At 36.9% G+C, this 25,833-nt stretch overlaps 2 protein-coding genes across 6 annotated transcripts in view; one reads left to right on the top strand and one right to left on the bottom strand.

Moving 5' to 3' along the window:
- Positions 1-1,483: 1,483 nt before the first annotated feature.
- On the top strand, positions 1,484-20,865 carry snap23 (synaptosome associated protein 23). Its single transcript, XM_003214538.4, has 8 exons — positions 1,484-1,772; positions 10,823-10,918; positions 12,381-12,422; positions 12,736-12,784; positions 14,053-14,170; positions 16,935-17,087; positions 17,340-17,484; positions 18,234-20,865. The coding sequence occupies exons 2-8, from the start codon at positions 10,862-10,864 to the stop codon at positions 18,297-18,299; spliced, it is 630 nt and encodes a 209-aa protein (XP_003214586.1). The 5' UTR covers positions 1,484-1,772; positions 10,823-10,861; the 3' UTR covers positions 18,300-20,865.
- A 2,462-nt stretch (positions 20,866-23,327) lies between these two features.
- Positions 23,328-25,833, bottom strand: part of lrrc57 (leucine rich repeat containing 57) — a 156,674-nt gene continuing 154,168 nt past the window's right edge. For all 5 annotated transcript variants that reach the window (XM_062968135.1, XM_008104143.2, XM_003214537.2 and 2 more), the window contains 2 exons: positions 24,875-25,060; positions 23,328-24,302 (listed from right to left, as the gene is read on the bottom strand). In XM_062968135.1, the coding sequence (XP_062824205.1) occupies positions 24,261-24,302; positions 24,875-25,060 (228 nt within the window). In that variant the 3' untranslated portion in view covers positions 23,328-24,260. The remainder of the gene's footprint in view (positions 24,303-24,874; positions 25,061-25,833) is intronic.

Raw genomic sequence — 25,833 nt, 5'->3', positions numbered from 1 at the left:
ACTGCTGTCCAAGACAGAAAGAAGAGCGGAAGCCAGGAAGACTGTTCCACTCCTATGCCATCAGTTGGGGGGTCCTCCCCCTAGCAACAATATAGTAGTACTATATAATACTAATATTGTGATATGCTTATAATATAATCATAGAATCATAGAATAGTAGAGTTGGAAGAGACCTTATGGGCCATCCAGTACCCCCCATACAATAATATATTGTATATACATATAATGGAGCCCCCAGTGGGGTAGTGGATTAAACTGCTGAGGTGTTGAACTTGCTGACCGAAAGGTCATTGGTTTGAATCTGGGGAGCGGGATGAGCGCCCGCTGTTAGCCCCAGTTTCTGCCAACCTAGCAGTTCAAAAACATGCAAATGTGAGTAGATCAATACGTGCCGCTCTGGCAGGAAGGTAACAGCGCTCCATTCAGTCATGTTGGCCATATGATCTTGGAGGTGTCAGCTCTTCGGCTTAGAAATGGAGATGAGCACCAACCCGCAGAGTCAGACACGACTAGACTTAACATCAGGGGAAACCTTTATCTTTACCTTATATGCATATAATATTGATAATATTATAATATAATACAGTATAATACTAATAATAATGCAATATAATATTAATTATATATTATGTATTACATGTATTAGTACTAATAATATTACAATATAATGGTATAGTACAACATAGTAATGTATAATGCTAATATTGTGCTATGCTAATATTATAGTGTATGTACAGTAGAGTCTCACTTATCCAACACTCGCTTATCCAATGTTCTGGATTATCCAACGCATTTTTGTAGTCAATGTTTTCAATATATTGTGATATTTTGGTGCTAAATTCATGAATACAGTAATTACTACATAGCATTACTGCGTATTGAACTACTTTTTCTGCCAAATTTGTTGTCTAACATGATGTTTTGGTGCTTCATTTGTAAAATCATAACCTAATTTGATGTTTAATAGGCTTTTCCTTAATCTCTCCTTATTATCCAACATATTCGCTTATCCAACATTCTGCCGGCCCGTTTATGTTGGATAAGTGAGACTTTACTGTATATATATCTTGTAAGCCGCTCTGAGTCCCCTTCGGGGTGAGAAAAGCAAGATATAAATGTAGTAAATAAATAAGAATGTTGCCATCATGTCATCAATCCAATGTAGATCCAGGCCCCTTCCACACAGCTGAAAAAATTCCCACATTTTCTGCTTTGAACTGGAATATATGGCAGTGTGGACTCAGATAACACAGTTCAAAGCAGCTATTTAGGATTTTCTTCCTTGATATTCTGGGTTATATGGCTGTGTGGAAGGGCCCCTAGACTTTTTTAGACATGTATGTCTGTGTGCCAGGAGGCTGAGGCAGTTCACTTCGGTTTGCACTTTGAATGACAACATTTTACAAAAACAGGAAGGCAGGGCGGGGATCCAAAGGTGGCGAAGCGAGAGGCGGAGCCAGGCCTGGACGGCCATGAAGTTTCACCTATAACAGCTCTGCGCAACTCCTGGCAAAGCGACCAATGCGCAGAGAAACTGAAAGCGAAGGAGGCGGGGAGGCGAGGGCTTGGCGGCCGAGGAGGAACCAGAGGAAGGACGAGGAGGAGGAAGAAGAAGGAGGTCCGGGTGGGGCTTGGCTGGGTTGAGCCGAGGGAAAGGCGGGCGAGGGGGCTTTCCGGAGACAAGGCTTCCCTAATCGACGAGGAGAAGGAAGACCTGAGGCGAGAGGCTGGAGAGAGGGGGAGTGAGGAAGAGAGGGCAAAGCCTCCCCGTGGTGAGTTTCTGAAGAGATGAAGAAAGTAGACGAGCGTGCGAAAGATTATTTTGGGAGAGCGGAGGGGGGTTCAAAGAGACTCTCCGCCTGTGAGGAAAAGGGGGCTCCTTGGCGTGGGATGAGCTTCTCCTTGTCTTGAGAGGAATAGGAGGACAAGGCCGTGACACGTTGAGGAGGAACTCAGGGCGAGGAGGAAGCAGAAGGGGAGGAAGCCAATGGGGGCAACGTGGGAGAGGCAAAAGGGCCCCCCAAAGTGCCGCCTAAGGCCCTGGCTTGGGTTCTGGACTTTCAGGAGTGCCTCCCATGTAGGACTAGGCCCGGCTTCCTGTGGTCTGGTTAGGTCTCTCAGTCTGAAGCAGGTATCACCATCAATCTGCTGCTCTCCAGCTGTTTGGGCCTTCAACTCCCAGCATTCCTGACCATTGAACAAGCTGGCTAGTGCTTCTGGGAGTTGGAGGCCCAAAAGATATTACTACTGCTAATAATAATACAGTAGAGTCTCACTTATCCAAGCTAAACAGGCCAGCAGAAGCTTGGATAAGCGAATATCTTGGATAATAAGGAGGGATTAAGGAAAAGCCTATTAAACATCAAATTAGGTTATGATGTTACAAATTAAGCACCAAAACATCATGTTATACAACAAATTTGACAGAAAAAGTAGTTCATTACGCAGTAATGCTATGTTGTAATTACTGTATTTACAAATTTAGCACCAAAATATCACGATATATTGAAAACATTGACTACAAAAATGGCTTGGATTATCCAGAGGCTTGGATAAGCGAGGCTTGGATAAGTGAGACTCTACTTTATTTATATTCCACCCTATCTCCCCAAGAGGACTCAGGGCAGATTCCAGCATACACGACATAAAGGCAAATATTAAATGCCTAGAAACAACAAAACACAGACAAAAGTAGAGGTAAAATGGTGATAAATTATATACCAAGGTGATCAAAGTACAGTAATGCCAGCAATCGTTATAAGGAGACGTTGTTAAAGTGCTACTATAAATAAAGACCATAGCATAAAATGCTAATAAAATATAGGTCCCAATTATAAGGGATTGCACAAACTAGATTTTAGGTAAGAACAGCAGGAAGGTGCTAGTGTGATGAGTGGTAAGATATTATAGTACACACTGTTAACCATCATTTCAAACCTAACTTAAACACACACCTCGCTCCCATCAACACTGGAGGCGTAGATGGTATAAGCTAGCAGTTTACAACAAAACAACCCCCCCCTCCCATCACTGCAAGGGCATAGATGGTATCCGCTGACAGATTAGACAGTACAAAACAAACTCCCCACCACTGCGTTATATGCAGTTCAATTATATAAGTCTACACACTGACCATAAACAGTTATGCAGTTTCAAACTACACTATATGACAGCGTAGGTAGTTCAATTATATGAGTCCAGGTACGGGCAAACTTGGGCCCTCCAGGTGTTTTGGACTTCAACTCCCACAATTCTTAACAGCCAGTAGGGTGTTAGGGGTTGTGTGAGTTGAAGTCCAAAACACCTGGAGGGCCCAAGTTTGCCCATTCCTGGTCTACACACTGACCATATAATGCAGTTTCAAACTACACTATATAACGATGTAGTGGTGCCTCTGTTAGTGAGCTTTAGTACCACTTCAGATCACAGAATTTTATCATATTAAACCATTGTGGTAAATTGATATAATTTTACAGTGTTAGAGCAATTTGTTTTTTTTTTATAGTAAAGCCACAATTCTTACTACAGGGTGTCTCCAAAGTCACCATACCTAGAGACATTTTAGTTAATTCACCTTTATTTACAAAGCATTCAATACACATTTTTGCAAAATTTTCTCTATATGTTGTATATCTGAAATTATAAAAACCTAATGTATATAAATATTAAAACATAGAAAATATATGAGTTTGTTCATTTTTCCTATGATTAAAGACTTTAGAGACACCTTGTTTTTCAAAAAAAGGAACAGTTATCTTTCACAATCTAGTTAGCGGAAGTTTCACATACAGCTTAATGTTTTGGCTGTTTGGCGTTACAGACATACCACAGTTAATGAAGTCAATGAGTTCCTAGGAATTACATCTTCAACAGAGGCTGAAATACCATAATATGGAAAGAATAGAATTAGGTTCCTACACAACAAAACAGAAGAGCAGAGCAATGAGCTTCAGCAAACCTTTTCTCCCAAACTTACAATATGTGAAATGAAATAACCTGGTTATGCATCCCTTTCCAGATTTCCAAAATACAGTAGATTTTCAGTTAACTGGCACCCATAGAAATTGGTAGATGCCAATAAATGTAGTTTTTGGTTGCTTGGGGTTTACTATTAAAATAGGCCAAACTAATACTATACCTTGGATATCATATCATCCATTCTGTACTTAGTTGATCTAAATATTGAAATATAGTGATTAAAAACAAATTAAAACAAACCTAGTATAACGCACTTTTCGTTTCCGCTTATGATTGATTTTATTTTCATTTTTATTTAAAACATTCCTTTGATTTTTTGCCAGTTTCTTGAGGATTTTGTTTAACTGAAAGTACTGTACCCTCAAGTTCAAAATTACCCACATGAGTGGCTGAGAGAATGACACTTTTGATTTCAGATGGTTAAGTGTATACAAACTTTGTTTCATTAATGATATTATTCAAAATAATGTCTATAAAATTGCCTTCAGAATATGTGTGTAAGATGTGTATAGAACATAAATGAGCCCCATTCTTAGATTTGGCCCCCATTTCCTATATATTTCATTTTTGTATGTACAGTAGAGTCTCGCTTATCCAACATAAACGGGCCGGCTTATCCAACGAACGTTGGATAAGCAAATATGTTGGATAATAAGGAGAGATTAAGGAAAAGCCTATTAAACATCAAATTAGGTTATGATTTCACAAATTAAGCACCAAAACAACATGCCATACAACAAATTTTACAGAAAAAGTAGTTCAATACACAGTAATGCTATGTAGTAATTACTGTATTTATGAATTTAGCACCAAAATATCACGATGTATTGAAAACATTGACTACAAAAATGCGTTGGATAATCCAGAACTTTTGATAAGCAAGTGTTGGATAAGTGAGACTCTACTGTATTTCTAAATACAGGTATTCCAAAAAATCTGAAATCCAAAACTCTTTCAGTCCTAAGCATTTTGCATAAGGGAATACTCAACCTGTGTAAGTCAGTTGACTTACAAGTATCCCTTAGGTATGAAATGTTTGGGACCAGAAGCTTTATAGAGACCACTTTACCATATTAAGTTGAATTACATTGTTTGCTGCAGACATGCTGCTGGAACTTGACACTGAAAATCTGGGTTTTTCCAGTTCCCTTTCACTTTGTTCCTAATGCTGTTGCTGCTAAAAACATTCAGCTTGACAGAAGATGAGAAAAAGAGGGAGGTTGCAAAAATGAGTTTATCAGTCGTTTTATTAATATGCATAAGAGTGAAGACAAAAGAACTAATGACTTATTCTTTCTCTTTGGAACATGAAGCAGAATCTTTAAGTACCACAGCATGACCTCATTTCACATATCTGGCCCAGCTTTGCTCCGTTTTACATGCGAATATGTAGTCCCGCAACTTTTGTTTTCACTTTACAAATGATTTTAAAAATTATCCATATGTCTGAATTTGGAGAGATCAGCATCCACATTCACCCAAGGGAATAAATCTTAAAACATTATGCATGTGTTTGAAAGTTATGTCCCCTGTGCCTCTGAACTGTGAAAGTAATGCCATCAGGGATGAGCTGTGTAGCAACAATTCCTTGGACATAAATTATTTTAATGCAGTACACTTAATGTTTTTTTATCTAGAAAGATGCAATTCTTATGCCGTGTTATGAAAGAAAGGCCTGTTGAATTCAGTGGGACTTAACTGGACTAACCTGCTCCGTGTGGACTCAGGCTTTGGATAATTTGTACATTTCCTTATGCATACATTTCCACCCATCCTGTGCACCTGTCAAATGGTGTTAACTATTTTTGTTCTCCATTCCAGCAGTATCCAGTTTTAACTGCTCTGTTGTATTAACCTTTTTACCACTCTCTTTTCACTATATGGTTTTTTTCAACATGAATCATTTCACAATGTCCTTCTTCCCTCCAAAAAACACTGCTCCTAGTCATCTTGTTCCCAGAAATTCTGTGAATCTGATTTTCATTTTTGTCTGTGTGGGATGATGTTCTTCATCTTTCCATGTCGAGGTATCAGAGTATGATCTTCCATCCTCCCATGCCTCCCTGTATTGAATAACCTTTCCCTTTACCTCATCGGCTTCTGCCCTTTTCTGTTCTCCATCACCCCCATTTAGGACATGTGTCACTTGTCCATGCATAATACCTATTACCGTACATTCTGATGTTTCTTAAATCCTAAAGGAAGAATCTGGAGACCAGGGTTTAAAGCCCTGCTTGGCCATGGAAACTCATTGTTTGACCTTAAGCAAGAGAAAGGCAAACCCCCTCTGAACATCTTTTTTTCCTAAGGAAAGCCATAGAATTCTGTTCTCTGGATGTTATTTATTCCGTACAGACATCTCATTTCTAGACTGGCATCTTTACTGCACTCGGGACTCACATACTATTATCCTTGCATTTCCTAGCTGCTCTTTTTCCTGGATATGAGACACTGAATACAGTTTGACCTTTTCTACTGGCATATTTAATGCTGATCCATCCTTGTGATTATTACTTTTGAACACATAACACAACATAATGAATGCACGAGGAATTAAGCACTTTCCCTTTTTAGCTACAGCATTTACTTTGTTACATGTTTAAGAGAAAATTTCAAAACCTAAAGGATAGTTTTTACATGAGAGGATGATGGGCTATAGTCAGAAGTGGAGTTGAAGGCTGCTTTGTGAAACAACACATTTAGCATTAGATCCCAGTTCAGGTGGCACAATGGGTTAAACCCTTGTGCTGGCAGGACTGCTGGGCAAAAGGTCTGGCGGTTCGAATCTGGGGAGCCAGCAGTGTGCGCTCCCATGTGTCAGCTCCAGCTTCCCATGCAGAGACATGAGAAGCTTCCTACAGGATGGTAAACATCTGGGCATCCCCTGGGCAACATCCTTGTAGACAGCCAATTCTCTCACACCAGAAGCGACTTGCAGTTTCTCAAGTCGCCCCGACACACAAAAAAGGTGGAAAGATAAATGTTGGAAATAAAGAGATATAAAATATGGGGGGAAAGCCTGGTAAATTCGGTGATAAATATCTGCTGGGGGAGGGGGATGTTTTTGGGCAAACTCCTGCCTTTGCATATGATGCTAATGTTTGAAATTCTTGGCTTGTGTGTAGGTAAGTAAATAAAATACTATTGAACTCTAGAAATGTTTTCTGAGTGCTACAGAGCTTCAAGTGTTAAACAAGCATGAGGATTAACATGCTGATTCTCAACTTCCTGAAAGAGGATTAATAATGCTATTGTTTCAGCAACATGTTCAGGAAGCTGATAATAAGACAGGAAAAGTTTCTCATTGTCTGTCTTTGGGTTTTCATTTTGTTGAGCAATGCCAAGCAATGTATGGGGATACTCTTTCTTTTACAAGATAGTACAAGTATTCATCAGATTGCTATTGGTACAACCAAATCTCTAGGTTTGGAGCTATATGCTTGGATTATGTAACCTTTTGACAAAATTTAAGACAACACATCAACTTTCATAAAAGGCTTAAATAATTTGAGATAATACGTGTGTCCCTAACATTAATGCTCATTATTATATTGAAATAGTTACTCAGCTCCTAAATGGGTAAACGTATATGAAGTGTATTTAGGCTGAATTTATTAACACTATCAAGTGAGTTGCATCTGTTCATATCTGTTCGGCCAGAGGTGGAAAAACAAACTTTAATTCTTCTTTGTGACAGAAATTGAAAAACATCCCTCTGACTCTTGTGATATAAACAGTAACTGTGTTAAATCCAATTCAACTGATAGTCTCTTTGACTGGAATCCTATTGGTTAGTACCAGCTAGTGCAAGCAATTCAATTAATTGTTGAATCAACTGATAAATACATTAATTTTATGTCTCTGCTTTAGTTGGAACTGAGTGGGTGTAGGCTTTTTGAGTTCTCTTTATGGGAGATCGGCAGGCCATTAAAGTAATAAGTATCGTACATGCTTAAAGAATTAAAGAAAAACTAAACGCTGTTAAGTAAAACATAGGAATGTCTACTTTTTGGAGTCAAAATGCTGTTGGGAAAACCCTGATACAGTGCAGTGGTACACCCTGTTCTTGATTAGCTTTTCAATGTTTGGATTGGCAGATCACTTTTTGGTTTACTCATATATTACTGTTGATATCAAAGTGAAAGAGGAATCTTCTCAAAGACAAATTATTTCTATTTGTCTTCCTTTTTATCCCTCTCTTAGGGCCCTTCCACATAGCCATATAACCTGGAATTTATTTATTTATTTACAACATCTACTATATTTAGGAACAGCAATTAGATTAGGTCACTGTGTCCAACTTTGGATAGATCCAAATTACTGTCCATCGTCTCATCAAGGTTGTTGCTTTTTATTCCTTGTTTATTAGATTTGCCTTCTCCTTTTCAGGCCTTATCTTTTTGGGCTTTCTCCTATACATCTAAATGTTGACACTGCAACAGCTAGGTTTTTTTGAAAAATTCTTACATAATTTCCACCACAAATCTCTTACCATATTGCAGCATAGATTGTTCTATTCCTGTATATAAAAAGGGTTTAATCCAGTTTTTGCCCAGTGATTGCAATGGAAATCTCCCCCCCCCCCCTTCTTCTACATCTCTTGAACACAGGCTGGAGAGGGCTGGGAAAACCAGCAGTGCCTGTTTGGTGGAAATGTAGGTGTAGTATGGCATTGAGATTGCATTCTCCCTGGCTTTGCTAGATTTTCGAGCAGAAAGTGACTAATTATATTAATAGGTTTAGGTCTGGAAATGTTATTTCATCTGTACAGGACATAAGTTTTATACTAATTCTACCCTTGATCTGCAAATCCCTTCACCAGTTTGAACAATGAGTACAGTGTTCCCTCACTTATCACTGGGGTTAAGTTCCAGGAACACCCGGAATAAGTGAATATCCGCGAAGTAGGGACACTATATTTATTTTAAAATTTATACATTATTTTAGTAGTTATAGACTATTTTAAGTCTTTATCAACCAATCATGTGTTGATAAATCGCCTCCTTCCCCTTCCGTTGCCACTTGGGCTCCTTTTTTCTCCCTTTGGCTTCTCCTTCCTCCCTTCCTTAGGCGGTAAATTGTAATTTTTTAATGATTTATAATAGTCTTTTAGAGATTATTGAAAAACCGCGAAACAGCGAATCCGCGAAAAGTGAATTGTGAAGTAGTGAGGGAACACTGTAATGCATTTTCACAGCTGAATAGTAAAGAGCAGGAACAGGCAACTCTTGGGAGGGTTGTGGGCTAAATTAGTACATTTCATGTGATGCAATGGGTTAAACCCTTGTGCCGACATCTGAGCGTCCCCTGGGCAACTTTCTCGCAGACAGCCATTTCTCTCACACCAGAAGCAACTTTCAGTTTCTCAAATTGCTCCTGACACAGAAAAAAAAACTACAACATATAAGGTACTTTTGTTCTGTGTTCATTTCTATAATTTACAATTTTTTTCTACATTAAAATATATTAACATATTATTCATTTATTTGTAAAAAAATCATTTCTGTCTTTGAAACTATTGGACATATAATGTCATTATTAAATGAGTCAATTTGGAGTCACTTATATCCATATTTCATTCTAAGTTATCTAAGAGATTACCTTATTGTTAATATATTTGCTTATTCAGATCTGAGGATAGTTTTGTTTACAGAGAAATGTTTATTCAGAGCATGTGAAAGTGTTCCTTCTTAAGTTACATCCAAATTATATAATGTCATTCCTGGGGTTCACAAACTTTTTCAGCCTCTGAGCCTTTTTTGAAGCAAAAGTTTCTAATGGAGCCCCAATAAATGTTATGTTATTATTAAATTATATATATTATATATAATGGCAATGTACAGGGGTTGCATTGCCTTTTAAAATTTGAGACGAATCGGGCCAGTGGCAGATTAGTTTCTGTGAACTAATTGAAAGGAAAATAAATAAATTCTTATGCACATTGCAGTTATCTCATTTGTAGTGGAAAGAAAGAAAGAAAGAGCAATATAATATTTAAAATGAAGAACAATTTTAACCAACATAATTTTAACAGTATTTCAGTGGAAGACCCTAGGAGCCATCTGGTCCAACTCCCTTCTGCCATGCAGTAAAAGCACAATCAGAGCACCCCCTACAGATGACCATCCAGCTTTGTAATAATAATAATAATAATAATAATAATAATAATAATAATAATAATAATAATAAGGGTCTGGGAGGTGGGAGTGGCAAAGGGAAAAGGGTATGGACAGTGTGGGGGCAAAGGGAAAATAGTCTGGATGGTGTGGAGAGCAAAGAGAAAGGGGTCTGGGCAGCAAGGGGCAAGGAAAGTGTATCGTCTTTTAATGGTACATTTCCCATTTGATTGATTTCTATTTTTGAGCATTCCTTAAAATATATTTTTTTAAATCTCATTTCTATATCTTTGGTGTTCATTTCCATCCAGTCTATATCAGCTTTGTTTACCATCCCTTCTATGACATGTCTCAATTGTTTGGCTTTGTTAGTCTTCCCTGACAGATCTTGCTGTGGTCTTTTTTACTAGGCCTCTCCAAATTTTTTATGTTGACTTAAAAGGCAGGAGTATTGAATACTTAAGGAATATTAATGCTGTTTGGAAAATAGTATTGAATATGGGCTTTTTGGTTATCATCAGGATTTTCTATGAAAAACAACCTTTAAATATTGTGTTTTATGGTTAGCTGCAATCAGTGGGAACAGAATTGAAATCTTTCACTCAGCTTGGTCACTGGGTGAGAGCATGTTTCTGGATAGTTGGGAGTCTCTGTGCTTCGTAGATTAGCTCATTATGTAGTTGCAGGACCTTAGATGCCATTGCAATTAATACATTATATTGTTACAGAAGAAATACAAGTATTTGTGAATACTCAAGACATATATCATGGCTGAGTTGTCACCTGAAGATATTCAACTGAGAGCCCATCAAGTTACAGATGAGGTAAATATCTTGTTTGTTAGAACTCACTTTTTCTCATATCCTTATCCAATCAAAATAGACTTCAGATAAAGCAAAGCTAATCAGGGTGCATAAAGCCCACTAAGCACGTAATGAGAGCAGATACCCATAATTGTTTCTAAAGTATCAGGGTGAGCCTTCTTCAATTGTTGTTGTTGTTGTTATATTTATTTATACCCCGCTTATCTTCCCAGAGGGGACTTATAGTGGCTTGTCATAAAAGCATTAATATACAATTTAAAATATACAAAAATGCAAACATTAAAATAGAATTAAACACAAGCAGTATTAAAAAATCACAGTTAAAATCCATCAAAAAGTTAAAAAACACAGCACCCCCGACTAGAACTTAGACACCTTCAGCTTTAAAACCCTGCCTAAATAAAAAGGAAGGACAGCAGGGAGGTGGCTATTCTGGCTTCCCTGTTCAGGGAGTTCCAAAGTTGAGAGGCAGCCACTGCAAAATAAGGCCCTCTCTCATTCAACCAAGCGAAGTTGAGATGGAGGTGGGACTGAGAGAAGGGCTTCTCCTAAAGATTTCGGGGCCTGGTCAGGTTCATACAAGGGGATGCGGTCAGCCAAATAACTTGGACCTGAACCATTTTTGGCTTTAAAGGTCATAGCCAGCACTTTGAATTGTGCCCGGAAAGAGACTGGCAGCCAGTGGAGCTGCTGCAAGAAGGGGCTTGTCTACTCCCTGTGGCCAGCCCCAGTGAGCAATCTGGCTGCAGTTCTTTGGACCAATTGAAGTTTCCAAGCACACCCCAGAGGCAGCCCCAAGTAGAGTGCGTTACAGTAATCCAGACAGATGTAACTAAGGCATGTACAACTGTGGCCAGAACTGGCTTCTCAATGAATGGGGGCAGTTGGTGCACAAGTTTTAATTGTGCAAAGGCCCTCCTAGCCACCACAGGTACCTGGGTCTCCAGGAGGACCCCCAAACTGTGAACCCTGTGTCTTCAGGGGGAGTGTGTCCCCATTCAGCACAGGCTAGATATTTATTCCCTGATCTGCCTTCTGACTGACCAGGAGTACCTCTGTCTTGTCTAAATTAAGTTTCAATTTGTTTACCCTTATCAGTCCATTACTGATGACAGACACTGATTTAGGGTAAGGACAGCTTCTTTGGCATTAGATGGAAAGTAGTAGTAGAGCTGGGTGTCATCCAAATATAGATGGCACCATACTCCAAAGCTCCAGATGACCTCTCCCAGTGGTTTAATGTATATGTTAAATAGCATGGGGGACAAAATGGCCAAAGATTTTAAGACAAAAAACAGGAATACAATTACGAGAGTATTGTTAACCGAAAACAACATTGCAAACCAGTTATGTAGATGGAGATTACACTAAATTATTGGAATTTACATATATTATAGCTATATAATAATATATAAAGCTTTAAAAACCTTGTGTGTCTATAAAGGATTTTTTTTGTTTTTAGTCTTTGGAAAGCACAAGGAGGATTCTTGGCTTGGCTGTTGAGGTAAGAAAGGGCTGAAATGTTTTTGTGGGTAGAGGGCCAAATAAAAAATAATCTACAATTCTGTCTCTTTTATAGTACATGAATGATATATTGATGAAGAGCTCTTTCATGAAATTGAGTGAATGATGACATTAATATTCCGAATGTCTTCATATCGCAGCTTGAATGTTCGACTTAACATTTACATGACACTAATATAATATTGTATTACTCTTTTGTGTTTCATGTAATTACAGAGCATTTCTATTGTACCTTGAACTTTTGCATCCATTTCTTTCTCATTTTGTACTATCAATATTTTCTTCTTTAATAGTCCCAAGATGCTGGAATCAAAACGATCTCCATGTTAGATGAACAAGGAGGTGAGCCACCAGACCAGTGTAATAATTTTTGGTATAAAGTATTCATCTTTTTAAAAATATTTTTTTAATTCAAAAAACAATTTTGTTGTTTTATGAAAGGGATTCCATTCTATAACATTGCTGTACATAACAGAGCTTGAGCAGCCACTGATTTTGATATCTATGGGGGTCTTGGAATCAAACCCCAGCGGATACAAAGGGCCTAATGTATAATGTAGTCCAGACATAGGTATTACAAGCCCAAGTCTGGCTGGAAACTTTGGCCAGCATGGCATACACAGTGAAAAGTATTGTGCCTCAGCTTTACATGTGTCTTGAGTTACCAGATCTGGCCACAGTGACACATCCCTTAGTTACACCTCATGAAGTAGGCTCAGTCTATGAAAGTTTATACTACTAAAGTTTCTTTCTTAGTTGATCTTAAAGATGCTTTAGGATCCCTTTTACATACAGATCCAGATTAACACAGCTATGTCTTCAAATTTGTTATATATCCTATTTGAATTATTGTTGTGCACTTTTATAAAGAAAGCTTTTGAAGAATGCTTGGAAACATCTGGTCCAAGGACCAGATTGGCAGATTGCTAACTGGGGCTGACTATGGGGAACACACAAAACAATTGTTACAACAACAACAACAACAGTTTTATTTCTTACCCGCTCTCCTTGTGGCTTGAGGTGGGTTACAACATAGCTAAAACACATGATCATCATAAAAATTATATAAAATACACATATTTAAATGTATTTCTACAAAATATATAAATTAAAATACACAGAACAAAGATTAAAATATAGTGAATTCAAGACACAGTTCAATATAGTTTAAAATTCATGATTAAAACTGACTAGGTAGGCTTGCCAGAAGAGATAGGTCTTCAAATGTGTTTTAGCTGTCGAATCGCTTCCACTGGCCGTCATTTTCTTTCTGGGAAGAATTAAATGTGCCTTGGTCCAGGTTATTTGAAGGACCATATCTCCCTATAGGAACTTGCATTTGTCTTGAAATCTTTTGAAATCCTTTGCACTTTTCCACCATGCTCATTTGTACATCTGGTGGAACATGGGACAGGGAGTTGTTGCTCCAAGATTACTGAATTACCTAGACAAGTTAGACAATTTCCTTGTTCTCCTTTCATAGACGGGTAGACTTTTTTTAAAATTTCAAGGCTGACTGCTCAGGGGGAAACAGTTCATATTTACTGTTCATCTTTTTAATGATTTGGTTATCCAGCCTTTAGGTCTGTTCATGTTTAATTTTTTTTCAGAACAGCTGAACCGTATAGAAGAAGGAATGGACCAGATAAACAAAGACATGAGAGAAGCTGAGAAGAATTTAAAAGAACTCAATAAGTGTTGTGGTCTCTGTGTCTGTCCTTGCAATAGGTCAGTTAAAGTTCGTTGATAAGATTGCTGTCTTTAAGACAAATATCAAAGATTTTAAAAATGTCAATGGTATACTTTAAAATGGAGGTGTACTTCAGTTAATAAAGTAGAAATCATTCTGGACTTCTTTATCAAAAAATTGTTCCAGAGATAGAAATTATATGTAAAGATTAGAAATAGATTCCTAGGCCCGGGCTGTGGCGCAGGCGGGAGAGCAAGCCAGTGCAATTAACTGCAATGAATCACTCTGACCAGGAGGTCATGAGTTCGAGCCCCGCTCGGAGCCTATGTTTGTTTGTCTTTGTTCTATGTTAAAAGGCATTGAATGTTTGCCTATATGTGTAATGTGATCTGCCCTGAGTCCCCTTCGGGGTGAGAAGGGCGGAATAGAAATGCTGTAAATAAATAAATAAATAAAAATAAATACAACACAAAAAAGAAGAGCAGTTCAACATGTTTCCACAAGCTATCTTTTCAAAGCCAACTCTGTACATGTGTAAAATGAAAAAGCCAGACTATAAGTAAGTAAACAAAACATTGCATAATTATACAAAATTTTGAGTCTTCTAGAGACACCTTGAAGTTGTTTCCAGAATTCATCCTGGGATTATTCTTTTTCCTTCAATAGCCTCTTCTTATGATACCCACTTTGGTGGCTATTCTTGTAGGCATATTCTCTTTCATTATGTAGTGTAGCTGATAGAACAGTTTAATCTTTTTCTCTTTTTTATTTTGCTCTTCACACATGCTCAGCATGCAATTATGGAGGCAAGTGTTTACCTTGTCTGTTGCAAATAAGGACACACAGTAGGATCACTCAGAGTACATTCACGTTCTTTCCCAGGTCATTTGTCTATTGCAGACATGCTGCTGCAACCCAACACTGAAAGTTTTTCTATAACCTACTTCACCATTCTCCTAATTCCAATACTAGCAAAAAAACAAAAAATCCCCTGCTTCCAGTAGCCAAAACACAAGAAAGTAAGGCCTGGATTGGGTTCCCATGAAATGACTTTAGAAAAAGAGGGTTTTTTTTGTCAAAGGCTTGAGATATGGCTTTATTTCGCTCTGTATTTTGAAAAAGTAGTTGTTACAGATTGTTTTCAGGAGTAGTGGGAAATAAAGCAACATTTAGATGCAAAAACAACTTGTTAGTGTTCTCAGAATATATTGATCAGTGCCAATATTGATTTATACTGTTGAAATATATACCCAGTTTGGTAAATTTGTAGATTCATTCTTTTGAGAGCTGAGAGAAAAAGTGAGATGTACACGTACTAAGTATCTATTTTCTTCTTTTCCCTTTTGTTGTCACATTTCCTGTCTTTTCTCCGAGAGAGTGCACAATATCTGACATTGCTATGCAGACTGTTTCCATAGATATAATCCCAAAACAGAAAGGCGAAAGGAGGAACAACATGGGTTGCAATGGGATGGAGGGAATTAACAAATTCATTTCCTTTTCTGTTCTTGGAACACCTGTCATGGTTTGACTTACTATTATAGTTATAGGAAGACCTAGCCTTAACCTGTAAACATACTCGCTACATTTGCTTTCTTCTTCTGATGTTTGGGTTAATATTGTCTTTGTTTCCTATCACATATATAATCCCAAAACTATAATTCGAAATAGTTTGTTTGCTAACAACTATTTAACTGTTGGCTTGTCTTACCTTTTACTCTTTTTTCATTCTTTCTCCTAACAATCCTGCTTTCTTTGCTTAATAAAATGAAGATTAAACATCAGAAATTGGATTCAGAGTGGACTTTATGAAAAGGTCAATCTTATGAAGCAGCCTGTACTTGTTAACCAGCTGCCTCAAGGTGATGTTCTAACTGAGTGTTTGTCTGCATGTGCATGTTGTCTTAACATGCAAGGAATCTTGTGATGGTCTATAGTTGTGTTGTACTGTATGTATACTGTGTTGCTAGTAGATTGTGTTAAGCTATTTGTTTTGGCTTAATTAACCAAAAACAATAGTTGTGTCTTCCATAGTTACTACTACTGTCAATATTCAGTTGTAAATCTATTGGACATTGTTTCAGGAAATTCATAGAATGCATATAATTTTTTAAAAATTGAAGGAATATTCTGAAGTTATAGTAGAAGAACAGAGTGATGGTTTGTCTGTCAAATTTTGGAATTACAAAATGGAGATTTACGGCTGGGAAAAAATCCCAGATATACACTATTGTGCTAATGATTATCTTCCATACAATGCTGTAAAATCCTAGTGATTTTTAAAAAATGTCTTTATGCAGTGCTAAAAATTGTGAATTCTATGCATATACCATTAAGCTATTCTCTATATATTCAACTGGGTGATGCATACATGCTTTATATAAGCAAGTGGTTCAGCTAATTAAGCTAAATTTATTTATTATGGTTGCCACTAGTGTGTTATAAACATAAATTGAAACAACCAGTATTGGCAGTGTATGTAAATATGGTATATGAACTTAATATCATGGAACCTTTATAGTCATTATTTTTGTTTATCCTTATGTAAAAGCCATATTGCATAGATTCACTTCACCTACATACATAAAAATCCAAGCCTAAGTACAACAAACCTGTATTTAAAGGTATGTTACAAAGATAAAGCCATAATGAATTTAGGATGGTACTCTCTTAAAACCACAAATTGTGGTGTAAACCTGCATTTGTAACTAGTGTCATTGGAGAGGAAACATGGCTTAATTATCTATTGTGCAATATCTTAATGTGTCTTTTGATCTCATTATGTATTTGCTTTTCTTGTAGAACGAAGAATTTTGAGTCTAGTAAATCATATAGAACAACATGGGGTGATGGAATGGAGAACTCCGGGGATCATGTAGTGTCTAAACAACCGGGGCGGACAATAGATTATCAGCAACAAGGCAGAGGAGGAAATTCTGGGGGATACATTACACGGTAAGAGCTTTGATTTTCTGACCACAGTTGGATATGTAGAGGAGTAAGCAGTTGCTTTTCCTCAACAATAGCAGTTATCTTGAGAAGAATGAAGAGAAATCTGTTTTGTGTAGCCTATACATGATTATTCTGAACAAAACTACAGTAAACCTGCCATTTGTCTGCAGATAATACCACTTTCTGGTTCAAGTTTATAGAAACTACTGCAAAAAAGTGAGTTCTCAAAATAGTTTTTCTCGATATTTCCTACAGGATAACAAATGATGCCAGAGAAGATGAAATGGATGAAAATCTAACCCAAGTAGGAAACATCTTGGGGAACCTGAAAAATATGGCCTTGGATATGGGTAATGAGATTGATTCACAAAACAAGCAGATAGATCGGATAAATGAGAAGGTAAGAACAAAGACAGCAGCTCTTGATACTATCACCTTGGTATACCTGTCACTGAGATGGAATATTCCACAAATCTTGTGGGCCACAGAGATAAGCAATAGCCAGATACCTTTTCAAACTAGATCTTTATACTCAACGCATGGTATCCGTGGATGTTTAATTCTGATTCCATAGCCTTTTCTATGTTGTTATACATAGAAACAGTTCTTAGCCACTATTTATTCTTAAGATATCCTGGAATCCAAGTAAATACTTATCTTTTCCAGTTCTGAAAGAGAAAACAGTATTATTATAATAGTATTAAAAACAGTATTATAATAATCCTTTAGACTGCTTCCTTCCATGCAATGTTTAAGTGTTGAATTTAATTTGGAAAGGGTAGTTAATTAAAATTAATCTTCTTTTAATGTGGCTTGTAATGTTTCAGTGAATGAGGGTTTCTGGTACTTTTAAAAAACACCTGGCTATGATTGTTGTTGGACTTTCAGTTGGAAATACAGTTTACTGTATATATCAAAGTAATTGCATTGAGTTTTGTGATTATGTAATGTTCATGGCCCCAAGCACTCTGGCATTGCTTAAATGGCTTACTCTGCCCCAATGTCTTTCTGCTGCCTTCCCATAATACCAAATATGAACTTATTTTTTGCCCAGCCCTTAATAAGAAATAGCGACCTAGAATGACTTGAATATGTTGGTTTTATCTTCCTAATTTACTAGTAGTATTTACCCTGTATTTTCTGTTCCAGGCTGAAACCAACAAGGATCGGATTATAATAGCCAATGAAAAAGCCCAAAAACTTATTGCTAACTAATAGTCAGCTGTCAGTTCTTGATCCTGCTTCAACATCAGTTTAAGTCTATACAACTCAATATCCAAAGAAGGAAGATAACAGAATCCAGAAAATGAAACAAAGCAAATCATAAGGCTTCTTTGTTGTCTGAAAGCAGATTCAGTATGAAATCCAGGAAAGCAGCACAGCAGAAACACAGATTATAAAAACCCCTTTTCATATCCTCAGGGCTTCATTTTCTGACTTTGAATCTTTCTTTGTTGTCTCCTTTCCCATTATCCTTTATCCCCATTTTTCTAGTTCAGTGGCAAAGAATGACACAATTGTACAAAAGCAAAACAGGATGAATTCACAGGATTTAATTACCTCACTTAATATTGCATGTCATCACAAACAAAGTAGATGAATGATGTATACATAATGTCTCTTTACATTATGTTGTTCCTTTTTGTACAGAGTGCTTGATCTCATTATGAAATCTTCCATAAAAGTAATGAATGGTGCACATCTATTCTGGTAAATGGCTTAGTGGTTGCTGCTTTTGATTACCCATGATCATTGGCATGCAGTATATAAATTGGAAATGATATTCTTTCTAAGCCATAGCAGTTCTTGTTTGAGTTCAGAAAAGATAAGTAATCTGTGCTGTATTTTTAAGTAAACATACATAAAACGTGATTCTCACAAAACCTTTAAACTTGTTTTTCTTCACTTAAATCCAATCATTGGGATGTTTGATACAAATCTTATATAATTTACTATTTGTAGCATACAAGCTGGAAGAAGTGGCAACCTATGCAGCAGTTGGATTCCTATCCCTCTCTGTTTTCTATTATGTGCACTTGGTATGCTGGATGCCAGCACAGCACCTCTATATATAAGGCCTTGTTGAATTTTTTAATGATTTCTTAGAAATACTATTACATTTTTCTTTCTTTAAAAAAATCTGTGTATCTAGTGGGCACAGATTCATGCTCCCACTGAAAAGAGAACTTGTGTTCAATATTATTTATTTAAAAATTGTTTTACTAAAATTGCAAAGAAGTCTGATGGTAGGCTAAAGCAAGACAATTTTTCCAATTGTATCTCTTAAAAGAAGTGCATTCTACCTTTCAGATCAATCAGTTTGTATTTGGTCAAATAGCAAGAATGTACATCCTGAGAAGAGAAATAGAACACTTCTAGTGTTCTAGAAGGAAGAAGGGCACAATTTAATTCCTTGTTTCACTTGGCAGGACTAATTTAAAAGAAATTGCATTGGGAACCCAACTAAATATGTGAACACATACTGATTTTTCAAACATGGTTTTCTTCAATCTTTACTCTTATTTAGAGTTTATACTGAAATAATACAGAAGAGTTAAATCAGTAACAAATCAGCTTTGCTTCTGTTTCTGTCATTGTAAAACTGAATCTGTATTTGTAGTATTTCACAAATTTGGAAATTCTGGCATAGCTAAAGTTCAGGCTTACACTATGAATTGTGAACTAACTCAGAATTAGGTATGTTTTACTATCACTAGTAAACCACCAACTTTTGTAATGCTGGGCATAGAGCTAAGCCATGGAAACTAGCCTACAGGACTGCTAAGCAATCTGCATTTAGTTTGATGGGTTACAAGTTCTATAGGTCTGCTGTAGTAATTTATTTGGCCTAAAAGTATTTCTCTGCAGGATTAAGGTGCTTCATTTAACTTCTTACTCACGTGTCTTGTAGTACTAGTTTAGTTAAATATGTTACATTTCCAGGCTTTTCCAAGAAAACCATAGTTATCTCCTGATTAAGAATTAGGCAACATGGAAATCTTTTTTATAAGGATATTGTGCTGTTAGTGTGTTTAAGTTAATTTTTATAATATGTAAGAATTTATGGTAGTTTGAGGACTGGGAATACTTTCAAGAATTGCAGAGTTAATGAGATTCATGTTGCAATCACAATTAAGTAGTAGTACTTTGTGGACTAATGGCAGCTGCTGTATCAGCCTTTAAGTCCTGCCAAAGGAGGAGCTCAAAACAAACTGGTTCATTATACTGTCACTTTTCTTAAATTACAAGAGGATACCTCATTTTCTTGCCTCTCTACAAATCATTTCCAACTGAGCCATATTTTGTATTGCAATAAGATAAAGCTCAGTCTTGTATGTAATCTCTTGTCAATAATAGCAAGATAGTAGTTCTAATTGGATATATATGCTGTCTTAATAGTGAAACAAATAACCCTCAAATTAGGAAATTCTAATTTTTTCCAGAAATGGCAGAACACACCAACTGTAAGCATAACAATGAATTCTATCTTGTAACATATGTTGTTCTTAATTATTTTATTGGCTGTGAGGTTTACCAAGCTATACTTTCTCTCACACACTGCTCACTCGCTTTTATAAAGTAATTATATACAAATTCCATAGTGTGGGCAATTCTTGTGTTATATTTGAAGATTTGTACTAAGGAATTTGTAACACCTTACTGTCTTAGAGCATACCTGTTGGAATCCACTTGCTTTCTGTGTTACCTATTTGGAGCTGTAAATGAACACCTCTGGTTTCTGTCATATCACCTGGACTGAATAAAATTAACTTATAAATGGCTTGCCTCTAACAGGTTATCTAATTCTGGATAGTAGTAAAGACTGAAGTTACTACTATAAACAGTATTACAACAGATGCAGTTTGTGCTGTGAGTTGCTGAAGGCGGCCCTATCCCAAATACCACTTCCAGTGCTGCTGTTCTGTTTTTTCCTCCAATTCCACCCACGTATCCCACTCCAGCTATGCAGGTAGCTTGCTATTTTCCTCCCCAACATTCTTTAGTGAGAGATATTGAGGAGACTCCTCTTGCTGGAACTTCCAGAGATTCCCCAGGACTTTGTTGGTTGAATACAGCTTACTGCTGTAAGGAAAGCTTTATTGGTGGTAAATAATGCACCAGATGGCATACATCTGAGAAACATTCCAGTATTTTGACTGATGGGATGAAGCATTTTATCACAGTGAGAGTAGAACTGGGCCCCTAAACATAATCCACTTTTCAACCCAGCTTTCATGTTTTTACCCATTATCCTGAATATGAAAGTGTTATTTTCATCTTTCTCCCTGAAAAAGCCAAGTGAACAGCGGGTACATTGCTCAGAGAAGCATCTGTGAATCAATGTCTCTGTAGCCACAGTGACATTCTTAGAAACGTAAGTAATAGCAAAGTATCTGGCGAGCTTGCTGCAGATATGCCTGTGAAAAGCAGTTGATACATCTGTTCAGCTGCATTTTATTGTGAAAAAGGCTCTCTGTTAGGATGGAGTGTGTTCTTAGTTGCAAGGACCCAGACGTCTCCCCTGAACTAGTGCTGGCAATGCCTGTAATTGTATAACTATATCCTGATAATTACTCGTACTGTTCAGTTAGTACTGATGAGTTACAAGACTGATGCAAGAGATTTCCTGAGAGCATGTAGTTTAGCAAGCCTGGGTGGACAGACCATCCGAAAATTACATTTTCTATGCTAAAGGAAAAAAAGAACATTTAAACATTAAAGATTCTGCTTATGGACATATTTCTGTTAACGAGGATAATTCTATTTACAATGCAGCAGCTAAGTGAAATTTTGACCAGATGTTTTTCAAATGTGTGTGCCCCCTGAAATTGTTAAATGATATAACTATTTGTGAGATTTTTCAGAGCATCTGGCCATGACAGAAACGATTGAAAATGTTCTGCTGTATGCTCACTGATGTAGCCAAGATTACAAAACTAATATAAAATTGTAGAAATTGATTTTTGTCTGCCCCATTGAGCACTTGCCATTGAGAGGAAGGAAAAAAGATCACATTTGGAACGACTGTTTAATTTGCATAAAGCATATGACCCAAAACTATTTTTTTTAGTATTGCTTTATAGTAATTGAATATGAGACATACTGCTTTTAAGTAAAGCAATCCTAACAAGTACCTATTCCCAACTTTTCCAATATTATCAAATAGATTTGACACAGGATAAAAATTAACAAAATATACTGGAAAAAAGAAAAATTAGCTATGACTAAATGAAGCTTCCATACATTCAATCTGACTCCTGCACATCCTGGATATAATAAAACACCTCTTGAGTCATTTGTTTTGTGTATAAAAATTGGCCAAGAACTTTTTGGAGAGGGTGCTAATGGCCTCAAAAGGCAACCCACACTTTCCTCAGCTCTGTACTAAGGTAAAGGTTTCTCCTGACGTTAAGCCCAGCCATGTCTGACTCTGGGGGTTGGTGCTCATCTCCATTTCTAAGCCAAAGAACCGGCATTGTCCGTAGACACCTCCAAGGTCATGTGGCCAGCATGACTGCATGGAGCGCTGTTACCTTCCTGCTGGAGCGGTACCTATTGATCTACTCACATTTGCATGTTTTCGAACTGCTAGGTTGGCAGGAGCTGGAGCTAACAGCGGGCGCTCAAGCCGCTCCCGGGATTTGAACCTGGGACCTTTCGATCTGCAAGTTCAGCAGCTCAGCGCTTTAACGCACTTCCCACCAGGGCTCCCTCAGCTCTGTACTAAAAGCCATTTAAAGCAATATGCATGATCTAGGTTCACTTTAACAACCTGTTGATCTGTGTACTGCAATGAGCAGTATGGAAGCAACATGTAGCGGCATGGAAATACAGCAGGAAACAGAAAAATATCCTGAGCATGCAATGCAGGGGCTTAAATAAGTCTGCTTCATTTCTAAAGTTAACTACTCCCATTCCTTAAATTTTAACACATAAATTCAGATAAACTTATTGAAATTAAGCATGTAATATTTCCCTCTCTACTCAATCCTTTCTTTCAAATCCACAATATACATGGATGAGGTTAAATGTGGTTCATGTTATTTTCATTAACTCTTAAACAGTTTGCTTGTTTAGGGAGAAAGTGCTGTGCCAAATACAAAGTGCAGAAAGCAGGCATAATGTTCTTGCTCTTGTTCACGACTACACTTTATGTAGAACCCATGTTTGTATGGAGTTGGTTTTTCCCCACAGCTATAGTTCCTACTTTTGTGTGAAAGGGCAATATGTTACAAAAACAACTTTAACTGTGCATCAGTTTATTTTTATGGTTTAAATGACACGGAGTGAGCAAGTTACACATTAAACGAAAAGCTTAAGACAGTTGTGGATGTAGATCTTTAGTAAAAAATATACAAGTGACTCAGAGAAGTTGCATATTTTAGGTCCTCCTGGGTGCTTTGCATAAGGCAGCAATATGGCGATCAACTTGATTAAGCAGTTGAGCTTTCTACTGCCAACAACATTCAGTGCAAAGATGTCAGCTCTCCCTAATGCGATCAGTATAGGCATTAAGATCCGGTTCCCTATGTCATTAATGTAGCATGCTTAGGTGAATTATAAGACATTTCATCAAATGGAAGAAAAGCCATTCATTGGATGTGATCATGACATGAAGCTAGGAAAACTATTTTGAATATTTTATAAATTAGTGTTAGTCCATCAACTATTTGTGCTTCAAAATATACATGATATTAAAATGACATCTGCCTCTTATGCACTATAAAACAGTAAAAGCCAGAAGATGACATTGCATGGGAGAGTTAACAAAAAGTCAGTATATTCCTTGGCCAATGCCTCCCACACAACTCTTCATCTCCATATGCTCAACCTGAACAGCTGTAATAAGATCTCCTGCAGCTCAAGTGTTTTTTCAAATAAGATTTCACTTATTAAATCATGACAATCCCTGAAGCTGCAGAATCACATATGCAGAAGTACTTTGCAAGCTGCAAAGGTGCTGAGTGTTGTATCTAGAATAGCTTGGTCAATTCCTAGATTCACTTAGTGGCATTAATGACACATGCTAGACAACTTCAAAATTACTGGTGCCATTGTTTTCTTGTCCTTAATGAAAACCTTGAGCATCTTCCCAACAGGTTAGCAGCATATCGCATTAATGTATCACAACTCTTGCCATTGCTTCCTTCATAAGATAAAGCTGATCGTAATCCATCAGGCAAATTTCTTCTTTGTAGCTGTGAATCTTTCCATATACTAAAAAATAAAGCAACAAAATCAATTGTTATGGAAGGAAAATCAGCATGACTGGAATTTTAGCTTTCTGTACTGGGAAGTAAGTTTTGTTTCCCATTTTTCTCATCCAGTTCTTTGTACTGAACCAATTCAAGAAAATGTAATTAATTCTATACTGGGCAAATAAATGCCTTTTTAATATGCAATAAGCTCTAAAATGCATATTGTGAGAAAGTAATAAACTTGAAAATAGAAGCTTCCATTTACTCAAAAGAAAAACAATTAAACACAAACTACCTTTCCGTTTTCCTAATTTGCTATCTTCCAACAATTTACCTCCATTCACAAAGCATGTCACCAGCACAATGTTTATCTGCATATAACTAGATATGAAATGCATTACAGTATCTGAAAAACAATGCCTTAAGATGTCCACAACAAGTTTAAAATATCAAAGCATTAAGAAGAATTATTAAAGTGGCTAGAAAAAACTTTGGATTTTTTCTTATTATTTTGTTAAAGCCTTTTTTTCTGACACCTATTAGTTTATTTAAGGCAGCAAAGGGAAACACATCAGAATTTATCATACAAACCTTGTCATAGCCATCTAGTTCTCTGAGTTTCTTGATCTCAAAAAGATTACCCTCTACAGCAAGCAGAGAGATCTGAGAATCACTGAGAATACTTTGAGGAAGTACACTTAGTTCTAGACAATTCTCTTCCAGACGCAGGACCTTGAGACGTGGACAGTAAGAGATTTGTGGGGAGATCTGTGAAATCTATCAAAAGGGGGAGAAAACATTACTGTTCTGTCAGTGCCAAATGCAGACTACCTCCCTCATAGAATAAAAAAGAAAATACAGTTTTTGCAAAAGGGTAACCCATATATCAAAGCATTGGTGTACATTCCTCACTTCATGAATGCTATATATACTGATATGAACAGCCCCACACTAAAACACATGAATATGGAAATATCTGTCTTCTACTGATAAACGATATGACAGATAAATTGAAATTGACTCTCTTCAGGAAGCCAATCTGTTGCAGCAATTAGCATTAAGAGTGGTTTAGGGCTATAATATTTAGTTTGGCATAGTATCAAAATCCTAAGGTTGGGAATTTCCAATTAATTGGCTTACTAGTCTGAGATGTATTTTTACACCAGTGCCGATATAGGCAGTCCCAACTTACAAATAACATAGGTTCTGTAGATTTGTTCTTAAAGTTAATTTGTATGTTGAAACAGGTACATTATAAAGTGTCACTCCAGCCTATCTGTATGTCTATGTGTGTATCTCTGTGTGTATATCTATCTTATATATAGCACTTTGGATAGCAAAGGAAAGCATTTGTTTACTGTCTGAGCCCATTCAGAAGATTTCACCTCAATTTCTTTTCCTGTGATAATTGGACTTTGAAAAAATTGGTTTGTTGTGGAAACAAAGAGTGGTAATAAAAGCTTCAGTTGAGACACCTTTTCCCCATGATAACTCCTCCAGGAGTGAATTTCCCTTCCTAGGGGTAAATTTATCTAACTTCATGGTGTCTC

This window comes from Anolis carolinensis, chromosome 1 (assembly GCF_035594765.1).
Source record: "Anolis carolinensis isolate JA03-04 chromosome 1, rAnoCar3.1.pri, whole genome shotgun sequence".
NCBI classification, from domain to species: domain Eukaryota; kingdom Metazoa; phylum Chordata; class Lepidosauria; order Squamata; family Dactyloidae; genus Anolis; species Anolis carolinensis.
This window is presented reverse-complemented; position numbering and strand designations above follow the sequence as displayed.

Excerpts from the sequence above, each read along its gene's own strand:
- snap23 (XM_003214538.4), top strand. The coding sequence starts at position 10,862 with ATGGCTGAGTTGTCACCTGAAGATATTCAACTGAGAGCCCATCAAGTT. Across the intron at positions 10,919-12,380 it reads CCCATCAAGTTACAGATGAG|TCTTTGGAAAGCACAAGGAG; the intron begins GTAAATATCTTG and ends TTTTGTTTTTAG. Across the intron at positions 17,485-18,233 it reads TAGATCGGATAAATGAGAAG|GCTGAAACCAACAAGGATCG; the intron begins GTAAGAACAAAG and ends TTTCTGTTCCAG.